We start from the raw sequence: 25,045 nt of genomic DNA, 5'->3' as shown, positions 1-25,045 counted from the left end.
GCTTTTTCTATCATGCTCTTCAAAATATTTCCAGCAGCCGCTCACTGCTCAATTCCAAAGCCACTTTACATTTTTAGATATTTGTTATCTAATAAGCAGCACCCCACTTCCAGGTACCAAAATCTCTATTAGTTTTCTTATTTTTCTGGCTTTGAGATATAACTGACATATAACATTATGTAAGTTTAAGGTACACAACATATTAACTGATACACTTCTATACTGCAAAACCCTATTGGTTTTCTATTGCTGCTGTAACAAATTACCACACACTTCAAGGCCTAAGACACTCATTGCTTTACCTTTCAGTTCTGTCAGTCAGAAGTCCAAAAGAGGTCTCACTGGACCCAAATCAAGGTGTCAGCAGGGCTGCATTCCTCTCTGGAGGCTGTAGGGGTGAGTCCATTTCCTTCCCTTTTCCATCCAAAACCAAAGTCCTTAGCTCACGGCCCGCTTCCTCCATTTCCAAATCCAGCAGTACTGCATCTCTCTGACCTGGCTTCCACCAACTCATCTCCCTATGATCCTTTCTCCTGCCTCCCTCTTCCACTTTTAAGGACCCTTAGCCTTATATTGGGCCCACCTGGATAATCCAGGATACTCTCCCTATCTGCTGATCAGCAACTTTCACGCCCTTCTGCCACGTGATGTAACATACTCACAGGTTTGGGGAATCAGGACGGGATATCTTTGAGGGGGAGAGGGGCATGATTCTACCTACCACATTTACTAATCACTTAAAATGAAGGAAAAACCAACCATAATTTAAGGCAGCCTAATAGGATTCAGAGGGAATATTAACAACTAAACAAACAAAAAACTCTCCATCAATAGTTGACTAATTTATTTTTATTTTTTCCAATATTTAGTGAAGTTAGCTGATCTAGTGAAGATTTTATATTTATTTCTTGTGGCAGACACTGTTCATTGGCTAATCCGATACCTATTTCCAACCCCTTCTTCCGTGCCTGCCCCTAATACTTGGGCTATAAAAATGAAATACTAACTTTCCTGACCGCCTAAGGATGGTCATATAATACAGCTGTGCCAAATGAAATCTAAAAATTGCCTTGGGAAAAGCTATTGCATACCTGATAAAAGAGGCAGCCAGATGGTGCTGCCCTCCCTGGCCCCCTTCCCAGTACCCCACCCACCTTGAATGGTGCACTTCCAGTAATTCAGGTATCTATTTTGCAATAATGTGAGAATATCCACAAGAATTCAAGAGACACCAGCCCTGCCACTGTCGAACTACTGAACCAACACCAGCTACTCTAGCCTATTTTGTTTGAGTGACTATTTACACTGCCTTTCAGCTTTCAACTGAAAGCTCTGGAAATTGAAACTACATTAAACACAAGTGCTGGTTAAACATAAGCACCCTCCTCCAAAATTTATTTTGTTTTACAAAAACCTATTCACTTAAATGAGTTATAACTAAGAAGGCTATTATTTTTTAAATAACATCTGTTACATATTTTAGAACTCTAAATTTTGCATACTCATTCTAGGACATTTGGAAATGATCAAAAGTTTAAAGAAAATAAATAGCCACAACCCCAAATATCCAGAAATAACCTCCTGATAATATATCAGTGTATTTCCATCCATATGTTTTATGTACATACATAAAATATTTTTTTAAAGTGAGACTATATGGAATACGTAGACTTGAATCCAACTCTCATCCAGCCCTTTATTGAGGACTTTTCACATCACTAAAGATATTTCAGCCCAGCTGGCATGGCTCAGTGGTTGAGCATCGACCAATGGACCAGAGGGCCATGGTTCGATTCCAGGTAAGAACACACGCCCGAGTTATAGGCTCGATCCCCAGTGTGGGGCATGCAGGAGGAGGCCGAGCAATGATTCTTTCTCATCATTGATGTTTCGATCTCTCTCTCCCTCTCCCTTCCTCTCTGAAATAATTTTTTTTTAAAAAGGATGTTTCAAAAATATTTTCAAAAAATTAAAAATCAGGTTATGAAATATGATCAAATAATTATTAACAATGGTAGGCATTTAAGTTGTTTTATCCTTTCTGCCAAGGTAAACAGTGCTGCAGTGAACATCACTGTATACAAGTCTTTTGGTGCTCTCTCTGATGATTTTCTGAACATTGTTGCATAGATGAGGCATTACTGGGTCAAAGGGATAAACCCTTTCAAACATTCAACAAAAGTTGCCAAACTGCTTTCTAGAGAAACTGAATCAATTTATTATTCTACCTTCTTTCTATATACAAAATAGTCTCCCTTACAAGTACTGACTGTCTTTTTTCTTTTGCCAATTTGAGGAGTAAAAATATCATAACTCATTCTCGAGTTAATTTACATTTTCTGGTTACTAGTGAAAATGACTAAAAATATTTTGATCCTTTATATTGGTTATTTTATGAATTATCACTTGGAACTTTTTAAAGTAGAGGTGTTCTTTCTATTGTAAATATTCTGATGTAAATATTTTATTTCAGTGTAACACAACTCTTTAGTTTTTTACATATATTTTAAAACATTTAAAATTTAATCATATCTATCATGTTATCAGATAGGGGTGGTTTTTACATAATGACAACACGTTTCAGAAAAGAATGCTTTAAGATATCATATTCTTTTCAATTCCTATTGACTTTCTTACAGCCAAACAAGTAAAATTAATATCAAGAGAACAACAAACATTCCCACTAAATAAATAAGTATTCCACCCTAGGTTTTGACCATTCACTTACCTGCTTGTGACAATGATGACATCCTCAGAGATGTTAGCCATTTCTTTGATGGTAAGGTAGCACATTCTTCGCAATATTTGCTGAAATTATTTACAAAAGGCAACAGGTTATTCCTAAGAAAATCGTTTTCTAAAATGTTTGAAATGAGAACCCCAAGTAGATATATTTAGAAAGTTTTTCTTAAAAAGATTCTCATCCACCCAAAAAAGTCCTTTCAAAAATATCTGGATAAGAAAATACTCAGAATACAACTATTTCCTAAACACAAGTAATTGCTGCCCTGACACTGGAAAACATCGAGATGAAAACTCAAAATTTCAGTTGCTTATATGGATTTTTATGTAAAGAGATCCAAAGTTGGACTTGGGCGGTGTGAGTCCAAAGACTTAAGATTTTCTTTTTATTGTTGATTCTAGTGCAGATGTCCCCATCCTCCCTCCCTTTGCCTTCCTCCATCCTGCCCCGCCCCCCTGGGTCTTCACCACACTACTGTCTGCGTCCACGGGTTATACATATATGCAGATATTTCTTTGGTTGACCAATTCCCATCCTCCTCTTCCTCCTTCCCTCTGACAGCTGTCAGTCTGTTCCATGTATCCATGCCTCTGGTCCTATTTTGTTCATCAGTTTATTCTGTTCTGTAGATTCCTCATATAAGTGAGATTATATGATATTTGTCTTTCTCTGAGTGGCTTATCTCACCTGTTAAAGACTTGTCCTGGAAAGTGTATTTTTTTAAATTCTTGAAAAATAAAAATATAAAGAGATGGGCAAACTCTGCATTTTCCTTAGTTCATCATATACAGATATTTTCCTTAAAGTATCTGTGGTTGTATAACTAACTCTCATTTTCAACTATTAACATTTCTAGATACCTGTATCTAAAATATGTGTTAAGCTAACAATAATAAAGTTTGTCTACCCTTTCTCCTCACCTGCATCTCTGATTTATTCATACACTATGAGCATTGGTTCCTCTGGCCTGTCTAGCCTCATTCTCTACCAAGTAACTTCAAATGTCTATAAGTAGTGAAACTCAAATACATCAGCCCCAGCCCCAGCGTCGAAGCTATAGAAAGAATCTAGTGGAGACTACTGAGCCCAATAAGAAAAAGGAACAAGGGAGTGAGGATTCTCACGGTGATTAAACATACACAAAAAAATAACTCCTAAATAGAGAAAGCCAGTACAGGGCAGATACCCCCATGTGAAACTACTATGAGAAGAAAACAGAAAACAAGAATAAAAATTTCAGAGCTGAAGATAAAAATAAAAATCTACCTTGAAGGAGAATAAAACTAAAGATACAAAAAAATTAAAACCACATTTTAAATACCCAACAAAATGACTAAAAAATTTTTAAGTGACAATACAAAGTGTTGACAAAGTTAGGCTCATAACTACTAAAACACATTGCCTAAACAAATACACAGAGATGCTAAATAAAATAGGAACAAAAAATTTAAATACGTAGCCAAGGACAAAATTAAGGGCAACTCATAGGTGCCAAAAATGGAAAAACAAACAACTCCTAGCTACAGAAGTACAAGGCCAGGGTCCTACTGGCATCGAATAAAGTCTAAGAAGGTATATTCTTCAGGCACAGAGAAAATTAGTCTAGATAATAATTCAGAAATATAGCAAGAAATGAAGAGTAGAAAGAAAAAGTAGTAAATAATAACAAGACAGTGTGGTATTGGCAAAAGAACAGACAAATTGATCAATGGAATAGAATAGACCACCCTGAGATACACCCACATAAATATAGTCAACAGATCTTTGACTTAAGAGAAAAGGCCACACAATGGCACAAAGACAAACTCTTCAACAAATGGTACTGAAATAACTAGACATCCACATGCAAAAAATTAAATCTAGACTGACCTTACACCAGTCACAAAAATTAACTTCAAATGGATCACAGACGTAAATATAAAATGCAAAACTGTAAAACTCTTAGAAGAAAACCTAGATAACTCTGGGTATGAAGATGACTTTTTACATACCAGTATAATACCAAAGGAATGATCATAATAGAAATAATTGATAAGCTGGCCTTTATTAAAATTAAAAACTTTTGTGCAAAAGACAGTATTCAAGAGTACGAACAAGCCACAGACTGAAAGAAAATACTTTGAGAACACATATCTGAGAAGGGACTGTTATCCAAAACATATTAAAAAAAATCTTAGCCTGCCCGGCATAGCTCAGTGCTTGAGTGTCGACCTTTGAACCAGAGGTCACGATGGTTCAATTCCCAGTCAGGGCACATGCCCGGGTTGCGGGCTCGATCCCCAATGGGGGACGTCAAAAGGCAGCCGATCAATGAATTCTCTCTCATCATTGATGTTTCTATCTCTCTCTTTCTCTTTTTTTCCTCTCTGAAATCAATAAAAATAGATTTTTTTATTACAAGTCAAAAATAAGAAAACAACCTGATTTAAAAATGGGCCAAAGACCTTAACAGACACCTCACTTAGGAAGATATATAGATGGTAAGTATATAGAAAGATGCTCCACATATGTCATCAGGGAAAGGCAAATTAAAATGAGATACCACTAATACTCCTAATAGAATGGCCAGAATCCAGAGCACTGGCAACAGCAAATGACAATAAGAACTCTCATTCACTGAGGATGGACACAAAAATAGTACAGTCACTTTAGAAGATGTTTTGATGGTTTCTTACAAACTAAGTATACTGTTACCATATGATCCAGCAATAGTGCCCCTGGGTATTTACCCAAAGGAGTTGAAAACTTATGTTCACGTAAAAACCTGAACAAGGATGTTTACAGCAGCTTTACATTCATAACTGCCAAAAGTTGGAAGGAACCAATGTCCTTTAGCAGAGGAATGGATAAACTGTGGTACATCCAGACAATAGAATATGATTAGGCATTAAAAATAAATGAGCTATCAAGCCATGAAAAGACATGGAGGAAAATTAAATGCATATTAATTAACAAGTGAAAGAAAGCAATCTGAAAAGGCTATATGTTGTATAAGTCCAACTATATGGCATTCTAAAAAAAGGCAAACTTACGGAGACAGCAAAAAGATCCATAATTGCCAGATATTAGGGGGGAAGGAATGGAGTTAGGGGGAGTTAAGTGGAGTACAAAGGATTTTTAGGGTAGTGAAAATACTGTGTGATATTTTCATAATGAATGGGTATCATTATACATTCTATGGATGTCAAAACCCATAGAATATACATACACCAAGACTGAGTGCCAACATAAACTATGGACTTTGGGTTACTATGAAGTACAGTAAACCCTTGATTTTGCAGACCTCAATTTAACAGACTTCAGATTTAATGGATAAAATTTCCAGTCTATATGTCCTATGTGAAAATGAACACCCTGTCAATTTCTAAATGCTTTTAACCAAGATTTGCTTATAACTAAATTAACAGGTTATTTTTTGTTATTAATTCACTGTTACTTTTAACAAATTTTAGTAAATAGGCCATATGTCGGAAAAAACACTGTAGTAATTCCACCAATATAAATAAATATTATGTATTTACAACTCTAGTCTACATATTTAAATCCAAGTGTCATCGCTCGTAAACAATGTTCAGGCGAATGATAAGCATGTGATCACACCGCACTGCACTCAGTAATTGGTTTTGTTGTTCCCTGGCGTGACTTTCTGCAGCAGTTTTATTAACACGTGTGGGCTGACGTTCCCACGTGCACTAAGCCATGTGCACTTGTTTACTCTCGGTGACTGGTGAATGCATTCATTTGCTAGACCTATTCAGTATAAAGTTAAACAGTAAAACAGATAGAAAACTTCTATATGTATTACAGTAATACATATAGAAAACTTCTGTGAAATTAAACTTTTCATTCATAATTTTAATTACATGAACATATCTACATAAGTAAAAAAGAGGTAAACTAATTTGTTAATTTTTTAACATATGCATTCAGAAAACCTACTATATTATATAATAGACTTTCGGCTTTAATGGACACCCCCTCTCCCGAATTAGTCTGTCATATCTAGGTTTTACTGTATCAATGTAGGTTTATGAATTGTAACAAATGTACCACTTTGGGGAAAGTTGATAATGGGGAGGCTGTACATGTGAGGGGACATGGAGTATATGGAAGATCTCTGTACCTTCCTCTTAATTTTGCTGTGAACCTAAAACTGCTCAAAAAAAATAATAAAATCCTTTATTGAAAAGTGGTAAAGACATGAGTAAATCTGCATGAACAGAAACCGAGGTTATGACATACACCGTTTATATACTCACACATATATTAAGTATAAAGCATCCTGAGGTTCTCAAAAGTCCATGAACAAGTAAAAGGTAAAGATGAATATTAGATTTTTGATAAGCCAAAAGTCCATGTTGCAATTTCTAGGCTAAACACTAAATAGAACTTCAAAACTATTATTCCACATGTTGTTGCTGCTGTTCTGTTTATTTTTATTCAGTCTCTTTTCTGTTTCATTTTGGGTAGTTTCTATCTTCAAATTCACTGATTTTTCCTCCTTCAGTCTTTAATCTGCTACTAACCCAATGCAGTGTATTTAACCCAATGATAGATACATAGATAGCTTTTTAAAAATTTCTGAGTGTCTCTAGATGTCTTATTTTGCTTCTCATTCTTGTTATGTCTTTCTAAACATTCTTAAGCATCTAGACTAGCAGTCGCCAACCAGTGATCCATGGACCACTGGTGGTCCGTGAGGTCCAAAAAATTAGTGACCGCTGATCTAGACCATATCTAGAATAGCTATTTTAACGTCATTACCTGCACATCCATTGTCTTTATCATTTCTGGGTTCATGTGTGTTAATGCACTTTTCTCCAGATTATGGATAATTTTTTATTGCATGCTATACATTGTGAAGTTTATGTTGTTAGGCGCTGAATTTTGCTGTATATTTTACATAGCATTATATGTATTGTTTACTCTAACATGAAGTTAAGTTACCTGGGATCAGTTTTTCATGTTTCAGGCTTTTAAGAGGTTTAAAGCTTTAGTCTAAGGCTAATATATTCCCACTAGAGGCCTGGTGCATGAAATCCATGCACAGGTAGGGTCCCCAGGCCTGGCCAGTGATCAGGGCTGATCAGGGCCTTCTGGCTGCTGGCCAGGGCCTCTCTTCCCTGGCTGCCGGCTGCTGGCCCGGGACTTCCTTCGTTCCATGCCGCCCCCAGTTGTCAGCACACATCATAGCGAGCGATCGAACTCCTGGTCTCCTGGTCGAACTCCCATGGGGACACTTTACATATTAGCCTTCTATATATATAGATTTTATATAGAGAGATAGATTACTGAGGTGATACCTTCCTGAGAACTATACCAGATGATAAGGTCTTTCCACTCTCACTGGGGGGAATATGAACTATTCTTAGCCTGGTATTCTGGTGATTCTTCCTTTGGCCTGGGGAAGCTTCCTTTTACATATGCACAGATCAGTTCTTATCCAAAAAATTAAGGGGGCCTCAGTAGACTGCTAAAACTATCTCCTGCCTTTCTTTCTTCCCTCCCCTTCCCTCTCCCTCCCTCTCCTTTCTTACTTTGCCTTTCAAATTTGAGCTTTCTTAGCCTCTCCAACTCCATGTTTTCTCAAATGGGTATGCTCTTCCTGACTTGAGCCTGTTATCTGCCTCTGGGCAATGAGCTACTGTACTCCAAGGGATCACCTTATTTTTCTTTTTCTTTAGATTGCAGTTCTGGGATACCTATTAATTGAATGCCTGAAAACTACCAGTTAATATATTTTGTTTTATTTTCTAGGTATTAATGGTAGCAGGGTAAATCTAGACCCTCTACTTCATCATGGCTGGAAGCAGAACAGAAATGTGTTCCTAATATCAAAACATATGGTAAAAAAACACACAACATACCAAATATGGTGAATTACCTAGTTACTCCTTTATAATGTCAACACTAATCCATTGTAATTATAGAACACAGTCTATATAATTTCATTTCTTTGAAATGTGTTGTCTTCCTTTATGACTCAATATAGATTTTTAAAAATATTTTTGTGTTCATTTACATTTAATGTAGATAATGATGGTCTATCTACCATCTATTACATGATTTGTATTTGTTCTTTTCTTTTATTTTCCCTTCCTCTGGTTTAATTTTTTAGCATTCTAGTTTTTTGCAAGTTAGTTTGGAAGAGAAAAACAACAGAGAAAAATCAATAAAACAAAAGCTGGTTCTATTAAGAAACTAATAATTTTATAAACCTATAGACAAATTTTCCAAAAAATAAAAGAGAGCAGATACAATTTACCAGTATCAGAATGAAAGAAGAGATATCACTATAAATCCTACAAACATCAAAAGACTATGGGAATACATATTTTGAACAATTTTATGCCAACAACATTCAGCAATTTAGATGAAATGAAAAAATTCCAAGACACAAACTAGCAGAGCTCACGCAAGACAAATAATCTGAAAAGCACCATATCTATATCTTTTTAATGGGTTAACTATAGAATCCTTCCAACAATAAAGATGGCTTCAATAGTGAACTCCATCAAACATTCATGAGAAATTAATAAAAAGTCTACAAAAACTTTTCCAGAAAGCAGAATAGAAAGAAAAACTTCCTAATTCATTTTATGAGGCCAGCATTTTCCAATTAAAAAACCCAGACAAAAAACACCACAAGAAAAACTACAGATCATTATATTTCATGACCAGAGACTCAAAAAAAATCCCTAACAAATTTTAACAAACAGAAACCAAAGATTTTATATTTTTCAGGACAATAAATAAAGGCATTTACCATATCAATATATTAAAAAAGAAGAGCCATGATAATCCAATGGAAAAGCATTTGACAAAATTCAATATCCATTCATGAAAAAAATCTTTCAGCAAACTAGGAATAGAAAGGAACTTCCTCAACCTGATAAAGGCCACCTCTGAAAAACTTAGAGCTAACATCACACTTAATGGTGAAAGACTAAATACCAACCCCCTAAAAATCAGAAACAAAGCAAGGATGTCTCTGAGACCATAACTTCTATTCACACTGTATGTATAACAGTGCAAGAAAAAAAGGTAAGATAAACAAATAAAAGGCATACGGTTGAAAAAGAAAAGTAAATCCTAAGGAATCTCCCCCACAATACTCCTAGAACAAATAATTAAATTTAACAAGATCACAAGACACAGAGCAATATATAAAAATCAATTTCTATAGACTACCTACAAACAATAGAAATACAATAGCATAAAAATATTACCTACTTTAGGATAAATTTCACAAAATATGTATAAGACTTGTATGCTGAAAGCTACAATACTGTTGACATAAATCAGAGACCTAAATAAAGGAAGATATACACTGGTTAATGTTTCATTGTCAATTCTTCTCAAACTGATCGTTAGATTAAATGCAATCCCCATCAGTTTTAGCAGACTTTTCTTCCCTTTTTTTAAATTAAATTCATTGGTTAATAAGATTATATAGGTTTCAGGTTTCATATACCTATCATCTGATCCAGCAATCCACTCCTAGGTATTACCCAAGACAGTGGTCGGCAAACTCATTAGTCAACAGAGCCAAATATCAACAGTACAACGATTGAAATTTCTTTTGAGAGCCGAAAACCGACTTCTGCGCATGGGCCATGAAGTTTTAATCACACTGTATGTGCGCGCCCGCACGTGGTATTTTGTGGAAGAGCCACACTCAAGGGGCCAAAGAGCCGCATGTGGCTCGCGGTTTGCCGACCACTGACCCAAGAGAAATAAAAACTTATATTAAAAAGCTTGTACATGAATGTTTATAGCAATCTATAATAATAAAAGCATAATATGCTAATTAGACCGGACAGCCAAACGACCTTCTGGACATCATTCCAGACGAAGCTGTGGCGGCAGGGGCTGAAGCAGAGGCAGTTAGGGGCAATAAGGCAGGCACGCGAGTAGTTAGGAGGGATCAAGTTGGAAGGCAGAGTGGTTAGGGGCGATCAGGCAGGCAGGTGAGCAGTTAGGGGCAATCAGGCAGGCAGGTGAGCAGTTTGAGGCAATCAGGCAGGCAGGCAGAGTGGTTGGGGAGATCAGGCAGGCAGGCAGGCGAGCGGTTAGGAGCCAGCAGTCCCGGATTGAGAGAAGGTGCAGGCTGGGCTGAGCGACCTCCACCCTCCCGTGCACGAATTTCCTGCACCAGGCCTCTAGTCTATATATATATAAAAGGCTAATATGCAGTGTCCCTTTGGGAGTTTGACTGGGAGACTGGGAATGCGATCACTCGCTATGACATGCGCTGACCAGCAGGAGGTGGTGCAGAGCAAAGTAAGGCCCTGGCCGGCAGCCAGAAGGCCCCGATCAGCCCTGATCGCCAGCCAGGCCTAGGGACCCTACCCGTACATGAATTTCAAGTACGAAGCCTCTAGTTTTATTCATAATCTAGTAAGAAAAACTGGTAACAAACCAAAGATCCTTCAACTGATAAAAAGATAAACTTAGATGCATCCATACAATGAAATCTGACCTCTCAAAAGTCAACAATAAGAAAATATACAACCAAATTATTAAAAATGGCAAAAGATATGCACAGATCTTTCACGATGGAATATATGTGAAGACAAATAAAGCACATGAAAAGATGCTTGAGGGTCATTAGTCATTAGGAAAATTCAAAATAAAACTACAACAAGGTACCATTACACAACTCTCATAATGGCTAAGATTAAAAACAAAACAAAAAAAGATAATACCAAGTGCTGGCCAGAATGCAGAGCAAATAGAATTTACTATACAGTCATGGTGGGAATGGCAATCACTTTGGAAAATGGGTTAGTACAGTGGTCAGCAAACTGCAGCTTGTGAGCCACATGTGGCTTGCGAGCCGCGGTTTGCTGCTCTGTTGACTAATGAGTTTGCTGACCACTGGGTTAGTACTTTCTTACAAAGTTAAATATACTTATACCTATTATCTGACCCAGCAATCCTACTCCCAGGTATTACCCAAGAGAAATAAAAACTTAGGTTCAAAAATTTGTATATGAATGTTTATAGCAACTTTATTCATAACCTGGTAACAAAAACTGGTAACAAACCAAAGATCCTTCAACTGGTAAACAGATAAACTTAGGTACATCCATACAACAAAATACTACAATGAAATAAAAAGGAGTAAACTACTGATACAAATAATAACATGGATCAATCTCAAATTCATTAATACTAAGTAACTGAAAAGAAGACTCAAAAGGCATCACACAGTATGACATCATTCTCATGACTTCCTAGAAAGGGGGGAAAACTTTAAGGAAAGAAGTGATATTACTGGTTGCCCAGGGCTGAGGATGGAGGAATAACAGATATACAAAGAGGCAGGAGGGAACTTGTTAGAGTGATGAAAATGTTCTAAATCTTGATTATGGTGGTGGTAATGCTACTGTATGCATTTGTAAAAACTCATAAAACTTCATCCTAAAAAGGGTGAATTTTACTATATACAAATTATACTTTAAAAAAAATAAAACTACAGTGATAAGTGAGTGAAAAGGCAAGCCACATACTGGAAGGAAATATTTATAAAACACCTGATAAAGATCTTTTATCCAGAGAATATAAAGAACTGTATAACTCAATAAGAAAACAAACAATCTGATTAAAAGATTTGAACAGACACTTCACCCAAGAAGATATAAAGGTGGCGAAAAACATGTATTTGCTTAATAAACTTTAAACTTACAAATCAATAGAAGGAATATAAATAAGCAAAGAATATAAACACAATTCACAGAGAAGGAAAGTAAAATGGCCACTAAACATATACTTGCTTACTACTTTCATAATTAATGCCAACCCAACAATGCCACTTCTAGATATTAACCAAAAAAAATAAAAACACAGGTCCATCCACACAAAGACTTGTACTTGAATGTTTTAGCTGCTTTGTTTGTAATATCCATAAACTGACACAACCCATTAACCTGTGAATGGATAAATTAGAGTACCTCAATACAATGGAATACTACTCAGCAATAAAAATGAACGAACTACTGATACACACAAAAACTTGAATTAATCTCAAAATTCATAAGCTAAATAAAAACAACCAAGACATAAAACATTATATACTATATGATTAAATTTAAACAAAAGTCTAGAAAATGCAAAACTATGTTGTCAGAAAGACAATCAGTGATTGCCAGGTGCTAGGGGTTGAGTGAGGGAGAAGAGTGACAACTAAGGGATATGGGGGCACATTCCGGGGCGATGAAAAGTTTCTATATCATGACTGTGGTGATGGTTCCATGACTCTATACAGTGGTCCAAACTCACTGAATTGTACACTTAAAATTGGTGAATTTTATTGTATATGTTATACTTAATAAACTGATTTTTTAAAAGATAAAAGTAAATTTTAAACTTACAAATCAATAGGATTATAAATAAGCAAAGAATATGAACAGATAATTCACAGAGAAGGAAAGTAAAATAGTCATTAAACATATGAAAAGAGTTTCAAATTTAACAGTCATCATGAAAATGTAAATTAAAACCACAAGGAGATGCCATTTCACATTCTTCTATTTTTCTTTTTTTTTTTCTTTTCTATTTTTTTGGTTTTGTTTTGTTTTCTTAATCCTCACCCGAGGATTTTTTTTCCATTGATTTTTAGAAAGATTGAAAGAGAGAAACATCAGTGTGTCTTGACTGGTTGCCTCTCCCAAGTGGGGATGGAGCCTACAACTGAGGTATGTGACCATGAATGGACTGGAAATAGCGACCCTTCAGTCCATGGGCCGATGCTCTAACCACCTAGTCAAATTGGCTAGGGCTCACATTCTTCTAAATCAATGATTTTCAATTAGTTTGCCACAAGAATTTTTAAAACATGCAATACCTATGGCCGGGTGCTCAGTTGGTTGGAGCATCGGCCTGTATACCAAAAAGATTGCAGGTTCGATTCCTGGTTGGGGTTCGTACAGGAAGCAACTGATCCTCCCTCCCTCCCTCCCTCCCTCCCTCCCTCCCTCCCCCCCTCCCTCCCTTCCTCCTTTCCCTTCCCTTCTTATCCCTTCCCTTCTTTCTTTCTCTCTCTCTCTCTCTCTCTCTCTCTCTCTCTCTCTCTCTCTCTATCTTCCTTCCTCTCTAAAATCAGTAAACATACCCTGGTGTGAGGAATAAAAACCAACATGCAATACCTGACTCTAGTCAGGGGCACTGATCTCTTTTTCCTTACATTGTCCAATAGAAAAAGCACAACAGCCAACACAATAATAGCCGTCTGGTGTGAATGAATCAAAATTATACCTATTTATTTTTTGTCAGATCGGCAAAAAATATATTTTTTGGTGTCCTGCAGAATTTTAGTAATTAGTTTATGCGTGCCATAAGATGAAAAGGGTTGAAAATCACTCTTTTAAATGACAAATACTTTGGGTCTTACAATAAAAAGTTATTATCAGGAGGAGGTGAGGATTTGGAGCAGTCTGTGTACATTAGTATAACCCTTTAAAGATCAATTTGACAAGATCAAATAGCTAACACATCTAGAAATTCTACTTGTAGGCTATCTACCCAGAAAAAATTCTCACTGTGTACACTAGAAGACATGTACATAAACATCATGTGTAATATCATTTGTAATAGCAAAAAATGGAAACAACTCAAATATCTATGGGAGATGGATAAATAAATAGGAATAGTGTACATTCACACTGGGATTCCATTCAGCAGTGACACTGAACAAAGTAGAAGTACATGTAGCAAGTGAGTAGATCTTAAAAACATACTGTTTTAAATTGCAAAATAATATGGAGATGATATATTTATATTTCATTTTCAAAAACACAAAAATATTGTTTAGATTATGGATGCAACCATATGTAATCCATCTATATACACACATGGACGGAGGATACCACTCTCAAGATAGTAATTAGCCTCTGGGAAAGGAAGGCGCTCCACATGCTCCTGGCAAAATCCTCACTCTCCTTCCCCCCAATAAATCACACTCTCAATTCCATATTCTGCCTAAGGGGCCATCTGAACGAATCACATTGTGCTATTCATGATTATTTACCTCAGTCACTACCCCAAAAAAACTAAAATATCCTGGTCATTACTCATCACCATGCAGCTTCCACTCTTCCACAAATCCCAGCTTCCACTCTTCCACAAATCCCAAACCCCTCCACCATGTTCTCCAGCACTTCCATCAGCAAAATTCCTTCTATTCTACCTCTTCTCTGAACCGTCCCATCTTTTCTCTAATTAAAACCTGGCTCTCCCCTGAGATTCCCCTGCAGACCTCTCAAATAGTAGTTTTCTCTCCTATCACTCTCACCCACCACACCTAGTGGTGGGGAAGCTGTCCAAGTCGATCCTCACTGTCTTTTCAAAATTACTGTATTGCCTTCTTTCACTGTAAATCCTTCCCTTAAAAGCTCTGGCTTCAAAACTTATGCCATTAGACTTTATCACCTCCCACCATTCCTGGTTGCATATATAGATGCTGGTTACTTCCCTTAAAGTAACATTTAAAAAATATTATTACCTTGTTCATTATCACTATCTCCAATACTACCCCACTAATAATTACTGGTGAATTTAATACCCATACAGATAATATTAAAACTTTTATAATAGTCCTTCTCCTTGGCTCTTCTCCAATGATCCTGTCCTTCTTCCTATTGCAATCACTCACTTCTATTGTCATAGACTTTATCAATAAGGGTATCCCTTTCATAATTTCATTTCCAAGCATTTCACTCTCCAACCACCACTCCTGACTCCAACAACTCTTCAATCCATCAAGACCTACATCCTGATCCTATCAACGTTTGACTATTTCAATCAGCCCCTGTTCTTACTTGCCTCCTAACCAAACACAGATTCCATAGTCAATACTTCAATTACTCAACTTTTTTGCACCTCTCTCTCTTTACTAAATTGGCAAAATCCCAACCCTAACCATTCCATGCCTGAACCTGAAGCCTGTAACTGGAGAAAAAATTCACCATGCTACCTGGTAATACTTTAAACTCAGGACCACTAACTTCAAGGGCCATCTGTCCTGTCAAACAATCCTACATTGCTGCAATTCATTTCCTAGAACACTATGTCATGCCTTCTTTTTTAATACAACCTCTGTGCTAGAGGCTTCAAGTTTTCCTCACTCTGTTTCTTCCCTGCTCTGCATCTGCTTCCCTGCTCCATATCCAGCTCCTCCTCCCAACTGCCCACCTTCTGAGCAACAGCAACCCCAGGCCCACGACCAGATACTTGCCCTACAAATTCACAGCCACAAAGAAACAACGGCCCTCCATACCTTTTTTTCTTTTTTTGGTTTATTTATAATTGTTTATTTTTATTTTATTTTTTCATCACCTTTTATCCCCTCTATGCCCTCTTCCACCTCCACTCCCTCCACCCCCAAACACTCCCCTGTAGTCCATGTCCATGAGCTCTCCCTTTTTCTTTTTTGTTCAATCCCTCCACCTCCCCCACCCCAGCACCTCCTCACACACACCAGAGCTGTCTGCCTGCTCTCTATCTATGAGTTTATCTCTATTTTGCTTGGTAGTCCAGTTTGTTCACTGGATTCCACATATGAGTGAAATCATACAGTACTTGTCTTCCTCTGACTGCCTTATTTCACTTAGCATAAAGTTGTCCAGGTCCATCCATGCTGTTGCAAAGGTTAAAATTTTCTTCCTTTTTACGGCAGAAAATTTATTCCATCGTGTAAATGTACCACAGCTTTTTTATCCACTCATCTACTGAAGGACACTTGGGCTGCTTTCAAATCTTGGCTATTGTAAATAATGCTGCAACGAACATAGGGGTGCATATATTTTTTCTGGTTGGTGTTTCAGGATTCTTAGGATATATTCCCAGCAGTGGGATCACTGGGTCAAAAGGCAGTTCCATTTTTAATTTTTTAAGAAAACTCCTACTGTTCACAGCACCAGTCTGCATTCCCACTAACAGTGCACAAGGATTCCCTTTTCTCCACATCCTTGCCAACATTTGTTGTTTGTTGATTTATTAACCCTTTGCACTCGCTTGCTTTTTTCTCGATTCCTGCTACCGATGCTAACCATGTCGAGTCACACTCGACATCCGAGTGCAAAAGGTTAATGACTAGAGACCCAGTGCATGAAAATTCATGCACTGGAGGGGGGTCCCTCAGCCCGGCCTGCCCCCTCTCACAGTCCAGGAGCACTCAGGGGCGGGAGGTGACCCGGCAATCAGGGGAAGGCGACACCCCATCACACCTCTGCTACTGCCACTGCCAGCAGCGCAAGCCTCAGCCGGCCCTGGTTACCTGAGCCTCGGGCGGCCCTGGGCAGCTGGGTAGCTGACATCTGAGGCTTGCCTGCGCCTCGGGCCGGCCCTGGGCGGCTGCGGGGGCTGAGGGGACTGGGCACCGCCATCTTGTGGTTGTGGGCACCACCACCTTTGAGGGTGTGGCGGTCAATTAGCATATTCCCTCCTTATTGGCTGTGGGCGCCACCATCTTTGCGACGGTGTGAGGGTAAATTAACATATTCCCTCTTTATTAGATAGGATAGCCATTCTAACAGGTGTGAGGTGTTATCTCATTGCAGTTTTAATTTGCATCTCTCTGATGATTAGTGATGTTGAACATCTTTTCATATGTCTATTGGCCATCTGTATGTCCTCATTGGAGAAGTGTTTATTCAGGTCTTTTGCCCATTTTTAAATTGGTTTGTTTGGGTTTTTGGTGTTGAGCTTTATAAGTTCTTTATAAATTTTGGATATTAACCCCTTATCAGATGTATCATTGGCAAATATATTCATCCATTCAATGGGTTCTTTTTCCATAACTTTTATAATAGTCCTTTTCCTTGGCTCTACTTGAATAGCTTGAAATGCCAAGCATTCTAATCTAATTCCTCTAATAATCTATGCTAATAAAAGGGTAATATGCTAATTAGACCGGGTCAACTGGCCATCTTCCGGATGTCCGACTTCCTTCTGGACAAAGCCATGGTGGTGGGGGCCAAGGCAGAGGCAGTTTGGGGTCAGATCAGGCTGGCAGGGGAGAGCAGTTAGGGGCGAGATCAGGCTGGCAGGGGAGGGCAGTTGGGGGCGAGATCAGGCCGGCAGGGGAGGGCAGTTGGGGGCGAGATCAGGCCAGCAGGGGAGGGCCGTTGGGGGTGACCAGGCCTGCAGGGGAGGGTAGTTGGGGGCAACCAGGCCGGCAGGGGAGGGCAGTTGGAGGTGACCAGGCCAGCAGGGGGCGGGGGCAGTTGGGGGCAATCAGGCAGGCAGGCAGGTGAGTGGTTAGAAGCCAGTGGTCCTGGATTGCAAGAGGGATGTCCCAGATTGGAGAGGGTGCAGGCCGGGCTGAGGACACCCCCCTTCCCCCGTGCACAAATTTCATGCACCAGGCCTCTAGTAATTCTATAATCATCATGGTGGTTCTGCTTCCCTGATTAAACACTGAATTTTTTTATACAGGGAATGATTAAAGGGAAATAGGACCTTAAAGATATGAACCTTAAATTGCTTCTCTGAGTTGATAAAGCCATTAATGACCCTGTTTCTAGTGGTAAAGGGGACAGTAGTAGTCCATGGCATGCAGTGGCAAAATACTTAAATCATCACCTCAGACAAGCATAATGAAGAACCTATAAAAGGCTTTGACCCAGTAGTTGCTGCCACAGAACATTTTTTAAAAAATGAGTTGTATAATGGGTTAGTTGCTTCTAAGTACTTCACTGGAGAACTTGGTAAAAGAAAATGAGCTCCGAGTTTTAAATTCACAGCTCAAGGTCTGGGTGACTAGAAATGTTCTATATTGCTTTAATAAGAAGCCTAGGTCATATGGACACAGGGCTGAGATTGCTGAAAGGCATACTCTGCAGGCTGAATTACAATGCAAATTCAATTCACACCCTTGTAGGGCATCTTATGTTAAAGTTAGGACCTTGACTGGGAAGGAGCTGGGGCCCTGAAAATTGGAATGGAGACATATAGGCAGACTCTGATGCAGTTGAGTACCTTGAACCCCTAAATTCCACCAAGCCTCCTTTGCAAGTGCAAGTAGTTCTCCATCCTCTGTCCGAGGAAAATCATCTCCCTTTGCCTGAAGAATGTGTAATGGCCTCCCCTGAGATAGTTGCCTTACAAGGGACTGCTGATGTTCCTGAGGACCCACTCCTAAAACTTCTCATTATCTAGACATATAACCAGCCTCAAATCCCAGAAGGTCCTGGGGGTCAGACAAAAAATGTGGCCAGTGATGATATGCAATACCTCCCAAATGGACTGCCAAGATTTGGACAATTTACGTCAACAGAAAGGTGGAAAATATATATTCCAGAATCCCCTTCCCTGGTATTGTTCTGAGCTAGAGCTGGGCAAAGAGAAATATGTGCCACAGAAGACAGGAAAAAAGCAGCAGCCACTGTGCTCTGAAAGTCAGGGTGGTCTAAGGCAGTGGTCGGCAAACCGCGGCTCGCGAGCCACATGCAGCTCGCGAGCCACGGTTTGCCGCTCTGTTGACGAATGAGTTTGCCGACCACTGGTCTAAGGTAATGAGAGACAGATGCGGAGGCTCTGGCAGCTCTAGTTTGTCCTCACTCTTCTTTACACTCACTCCATGTCCTCTTTCCCACTCTGCATCCAGCTCTTCTCAATTGGCAGCTTTGCTAACCAATGGCAACCCCACGCCCACCAGAAACTTGACTAAGAACGTGGAGAAGTGGAAGCTCTGTCTGCTGACTCCCATGCCAGTCCACTTCGGCAGTGTCATGCCAGAAGCTGGGTAGAAACAGCCTTTATGACTGTACGGTAGATCCATGGGTGAGTAGCTTTATTCTATAGACTTCATTCTTTTATTTTCATAGGTCCTTTAGTGAACATTTTAGGAAAATAAACCATTTTAAAGTAATTTTAAACATTTCAAGCAACCTTCCCTAATTTGGAGCACTCTGAGTTCCCCAAGGAAAACAAATAAAAGCAGCTTTCTCAGCCTAAAAGAATAAAATAAAAGGACTTACATCGTTAGATTGAAACAATCGAGTCATGGCAAAGAAGGCTTCTGTAGCTTCTATAGTTCCAAAGTGTTCCCCCTAAGTAAAATTGGAAACAATAATTAAGGATTTTCTTTTTATTTCTGCAAAATTCTTTTAGAATGCAGGGGGAAAAATCTGTTTGTAAACAATGGCCTTTTTGCTTTTTCTGACATAGCTATTTATCTGCTCCTTATTTAAAATAGTTCAGTATCACAGAACATGCTATAAAAGTTCTGGAATAGTGGTCTCTAACTTTACAGCAGGAACTGTTTTAATTTCCCTGAAGAACTGTGATTTACAAGGAGGTAGAGATGATGGCAAGTTGAGTTCCTAATCAGATTGCAATGTTATTATTTCACTTCCTACAAGCAGAGATCATACCCTATACCTTTCTACAATCCAATGCCCATCACAAGCCTGGCATTCTCATTGGAACATAATAAATATTGAACTGTAAAAAAATATTAGGGCCCTAGCTGGTTTGGCTAAGTGGATAGAGCGTCGGCCTGCAGACTGAAGGGTCCTAGGTTCGATTCTGGTCAAGGGCACATGCCTGGGTTGTGGGCTCAATCCCCAGTGGGGGGCGTGCAGGAGGCAGCCGATCAATGATTCTCTCCCATCATTGATGTTTCTACCTCTCTCTCCCTCTCCCTTCCTCTCTGAAATAAATAAAAATATATTTAAAAGAAAAAAAAAGAACTATTAGGAATCCAGAAAACATAACTTAAAAGAACCCACTAAAAGGGCAGGAATCAGTTGAGTTAAATAAAAGGCTTAAGGGACTGCTAATAGATCTCAAGATACTTGCTCAAGCCCCTAAAACATGTTTTGGATCAGAAGTTTAATGTGTTCAATAAAACAGTTGAGGATCTTGCCAAAATGCAGATTCTGACTCAATGGCTCTGGGCTGAAGCCTAAAATTTTTCATTTCTAACTAGCTTCCAGCAATGAGAATGCTGCTGATCTGAGAACCACATTTTGTGTGTGTAACAAGGTATTAAATAACCTATTTCACTTATAGTCAAAACACTGCAGATCACAGGCTACCTGAAACATTGCCATTTCAATGTAATATCTTCATTAAAGCAATCCGATAAAATGTCAGGCCCAATCACTTTCAGAACTTTAAATTTCACACAGAATATAAGTAATCTTCACTCTATTTGTCATGAGTCTAAGAGTAAGCCAATTTAGATGAAACACTTTGAAAGCTTAGGATGAAAGACAAAGTATAATAGTTTACAATTGCTTTAATCAGAATATCCAACTTGCTCATCAGCAAGAGATTTTCCCTCTTACTTTCCTAACTGCTTCCTGAAACCTAGAAGGCCATGTACTTTTCAGTCATATTGGTAAAACTTGAGTGCCTACTTGACTTAAAACTCAGAAAACATATAAATATGTTAACTCTGGTAGAAATTTAAACGTATTTTTCCACTAAGCTCCCCCAAGACCTAGGCAAAAGAAAAAACTACGATTCCCAAACCTGTTTATGTATCAGCCTGTGCTTGGTAAGTTCCTTATCAAGATAATTAAATGTTTCAACATGAGTTGCCCATCAAAGAGCTATTGGCCAATACAAAAGTATATGCTACTCTGAACCAACACCAACTACTCAACACTCTGCTTATATAATGGATTTAGGTAACTTGGACACAACATGTGCTATGAAAAATTAAATCAAACTAACTGTGCCTTAAATGTTTCCAATATGATACCACAGAGGAATATGGCTTTGTGAACTTTATTTAAAAGTATGTACTTGGCCCTGGCTGGTTTGACTCAGTGGTTAGAGCGTCAGCCCACACACCAAAGGGTCCTGGGTTTGATTCTCAGGCAAGAGCAGGTACCTGGGTTGTGGGTTTCATTCCCGGCCCCGATTGGGGTGTGTGCAGGGGGCAACCAATCAATGTGTCTCTCTCACATCAATGTTTCTCTCTCTGTCTCTGTCTCTGTCTCTCTCTCTCTCTCTCCCTCCACACCCCCTTTCTTTCCCTTCCCTTGCACTCTCTCTAAAAAAGAAAAAAAATCAATGGAAAATAATATCTTCGCTTCCACTCTCTCTAAAATCAGTGGAAAAAATATCTTCAGGTGGGGATTAACAACAACAAAAAAAGTATATACTCATTGCTCAACCTCCATTTGCATACTACAAAACTTTGTTATGTCTCTAGATGAAGTCTTCAGTCATGAAGCATAGTAAAGATGAAATATTCTCATGGAATTAAAACTGGAAACCACAATCTTCTTAGCACCATATGTAAACCATCCAAGAGTGTGAGGGTGTGTGTGTATGTGTGTATATGTGTGTGTGTGTGTGTGTGTGTGTGTGTGTGAAACAAAATCACATTTTCTAAGGCCCTAGAAATTTTATGAAATGTTTTAAGTCAACAAGAACAAAAAAATAAATACATTTAAAAATTTAAATTAGTAATAATAATGGCAAATAGACGCTACTCATTTAGGGCAAATATTTTGTTTATTTTGTCCGTTATATCCCAGTGTCTAAAACAGTGCATAGGACAGCAGATTAGTAATAAACATTTGCTGAATGACTGAATGAAAACTATTCCTGAATGCTTACTATGTATTCAGGACTATTCTCAATGCTTTATATTTATTATCTCAGTTAATCACTACAACTTCATAAAACAGATATTATCATAATCCCCATTTATAGGAAAGGACATTAAGGAAGAATCATATTGTTGTAATGGTGGAGTAGGGATAATAAATATAAAATTTGAATATTAAAAGCAAAGCTTTAAAACATCACTATATACCCAGCCAGACCCCAAAAAGGATAAAATATCAATTTAGAATATGTCTAAGGTTCTGCACTATGTTTTTTGAGGAACATAAAAACCTCTGAACAATTCTAAACAACATGTTTTAACATTAACTAATACTTGTTAAATTCAAATCAATGTTGAGAATCTACTATGTGTTTGCTAATTTAGTACTTCATGTATAAAAGTACTAGTATATGTCACAGTCCTTGTCTCAAGAAGTTTTACATACTATTCTATTAATCAAATATTATTCATTTTTTAAATAAATGAATTAAAAAAAATAATTATACTTACCAAAAACTACTTTACTACATATTATGTATTTCTATTCCAGGCCACGAATCTGAAGAAAATTAAAATAATTTACCTGGTTCAGTAAGTAGATAATCTTTGTAAGAATATGCAAACATCTTCTTGGGTTGATGGGTGTTTCATTGAATAGACGAGCCTGGAAACAAAAAAATCACTGTTATATATATATATATTCTATTTTTTCTATCTCAGATTACAGAAAATCAACCTTAATGAAATAAAGACTATTATGTACTTTAATAACAATATACAAATAATGTTAACTACCTATAGTTTTCCATTTATAATATATAATTTATTAAATGTAACCTTGATTTTCCATTTATACTGTCTTTCCCTTAGATATTCTGCTTCAACTTCGTAAACTCTGTAAAGAATCACAATATTTGTTGATATCACTTGGATATAATGATTTTAATATCTGTAATTTCCTTCAATAACCCTGCACTAAACACCTCTTCTGGCATTTTATTTAAAATTCTCAACATGTGGCCCTGGCCAGGTGGCTAAGTTTTGGTGTGTACACCAAAAAGTTGTGGTTTCGATTCCTAGTGGGGCCTGTACAGGAGGCAACCGATCGATGTTTCTCACATCAATGTTTCTCTCTCTCTTTCTTTCTCTCTCTAAAAATCACTACACACATCCTCCATGAGGATTAAATAAATAACTCTCAACATGTAGCACAGTCTAAATGTTTTTGCATTTCTCTCTCCTCTGACAAGCAAACCCTTTTCCTTTTCCCTTAAGTCTATATTCTCTGAACTCAGATATATTCCTTAATTCTTATTTCGGATCTCAGCATTCCAGGGGCTCTCTGACCACCATTCTGAAATGGAATGGAAAAGAAGAAACACAATATACTTCCAAGCCATACCTCCTGTAAGACAGTACTCTTCTCCAGATGCCGAAAAGGATTGGAGCCACTACCTATAGTATAAAACAAAACATATCTTTAATACCTGTCCTACACAAACATATTTTCTGCAGGATACTGAATGTTTGGGGTCTGTCAACCTAAGTGAAGCGACCACTTGGATATCACAGAGATAATCATTACTAATATGCATATAAACTAAATATAATCATTTTTATTCTGAAACTACGTCTGTCATTGCTTTCTTGTAAGATCTTGAACTTCTGCAGGAACCCTGCCCAAATGAGTGTCTTCTTTGCCCTGTCCTCTTTTTTTATATGAATATTACAAGTATCTGTCATGTCCACAGGACCAAGATTAATGAGAGCACGGTAGGGCCCTTTGGAGTTCCCCAAAGGCGAGCACGGTGTTATGTGTTTCTAACTTTTACTGCGAGGCAGAAGAGGTTCGCAGATCATCACAGAAACTTAAAGGTGGAAGGGGCCATGGAGGTTTTACTAACCCGACCTTCTACCACTCTTTATGAGGGCAGCTATCACACACCGAGTTTTGGTCTGTTTGTTTGCAAGGTGGCTTAGCATCTTCCTCTTCTGCTCTGGGCCACGGTGTCAGGGCCAACTCACTTTGGGGCGCATTAAAAGATCTCTGTACCACGAGCCGGGTATGACCTCTGGGAAGCAGACAGTGTACAGATCCCCAGGAAGACGGTAAGGCACCAGGCACCTCCAAGTTCACACACACACACACACACACACGTCCGGTGGATCTGAGACTCGCTCTGGGCCTCGCACTACGAGCACCCCTTGCCTCTTACTCTTGCACACGCATCCCCTCCCTCCGCCACCTCCCCGGCGCCCGCCGCCTCAGCGAGCAGCCCACCCTAGGCGAGCGGGGCGGAGCCGGCTGCGGGGAGCGGCGCCCAGAGGAGGGGAGGGGGCGGGGGCGGGGGCGGAGGGGAGGGGGCGTGGGCGGGGCCGCCGAGCAGGCTGAAGCGGCGCGGGGGCGCCTGCGCGACCGGGCTGGGGGAGGGTCCGGCGCCGGGGGAGGGGCTAGGGGCCGGCCCCGCTGGAACGGCCCCCGGCACACCGGCGCCCACGCCCCCGGGCTGCAGTCCCCCGGAGCAGGTGCGGCGGGCGGGGGAAGGGACCCCCCGCGGCGGAGGGTGGGCGTCAGAAGCCCAGCGCGTACCAGACTCCTCGTCCTTCTTGTCGAATTTTTTAAGCATCTTGGACGACTTCCCAGCGCCCAGACCCACCGCAACCTTCCCAGGCGCCGCAGCCGAGCGGAAGAGGCTGCAGGAAGGCGGGCCCCGCGCTCTGGCGCGGGT

General features: G+C 39.0%; 1 protein-coding gene across 1 annotated transcript in view; it reads right to left on the bottom strand.

Moving 5' to 3' along the window:
- COPG2 (COPI coat complex subunit gamma 2) overlaps window positions 1-25,000 on the bottom strand; it is a 183,902-nt gene extending 158,902 nt beyond the window's left edge. Inside the window, exons 1-5 of the mRNA XM_079786091.1 lie at window positions 24,907-25,000; window positions 23,719-23,771; window positions 22,900-22,980; window positions 19,726-19,797; window positions 2,729-2,808 (exon numbers count right to left, since the gene is read on the bottom strand). Of these exons, the coding sequence (XP_079642217.1) occupies window positions 2,729-2,808; window positions 19,726-19,797; window positions 22,900-22,980; window positions 23,719-23,771; window positions 24,907-24,943 (323 nt within the window). The 5' untranslated portion in view covers window positions 24,944-25,000. The remainder of the gene's footprint in view (window positions 1-2,728; window positions 2,809-19,725; window positions 19,798-22,899; window positions 22,981-23,718; window positions 23,772-24,906) is intronic.
- Window positions 25,001-25,045: the final 45 nt, after the last annotated feature.

The sequence above is a fragment of the Cnephaeus nilssonii genome (genome assembly GCF_951640355.1).
Source record: "Cnephaeus nilssonii genome assembly, chromosome: 12".
Lineage (NCBI taxonomy): Eukaryota > Metazoa > Chordata > Mammalia > Chiroptera > Vespertilionidae > Cnephaeus > Cnephaeus nilssonii.
Note: the sequence above shows the minus strand (reverse complement) of the source record. Positions and strands in the feature narration are given on the sequence as shown.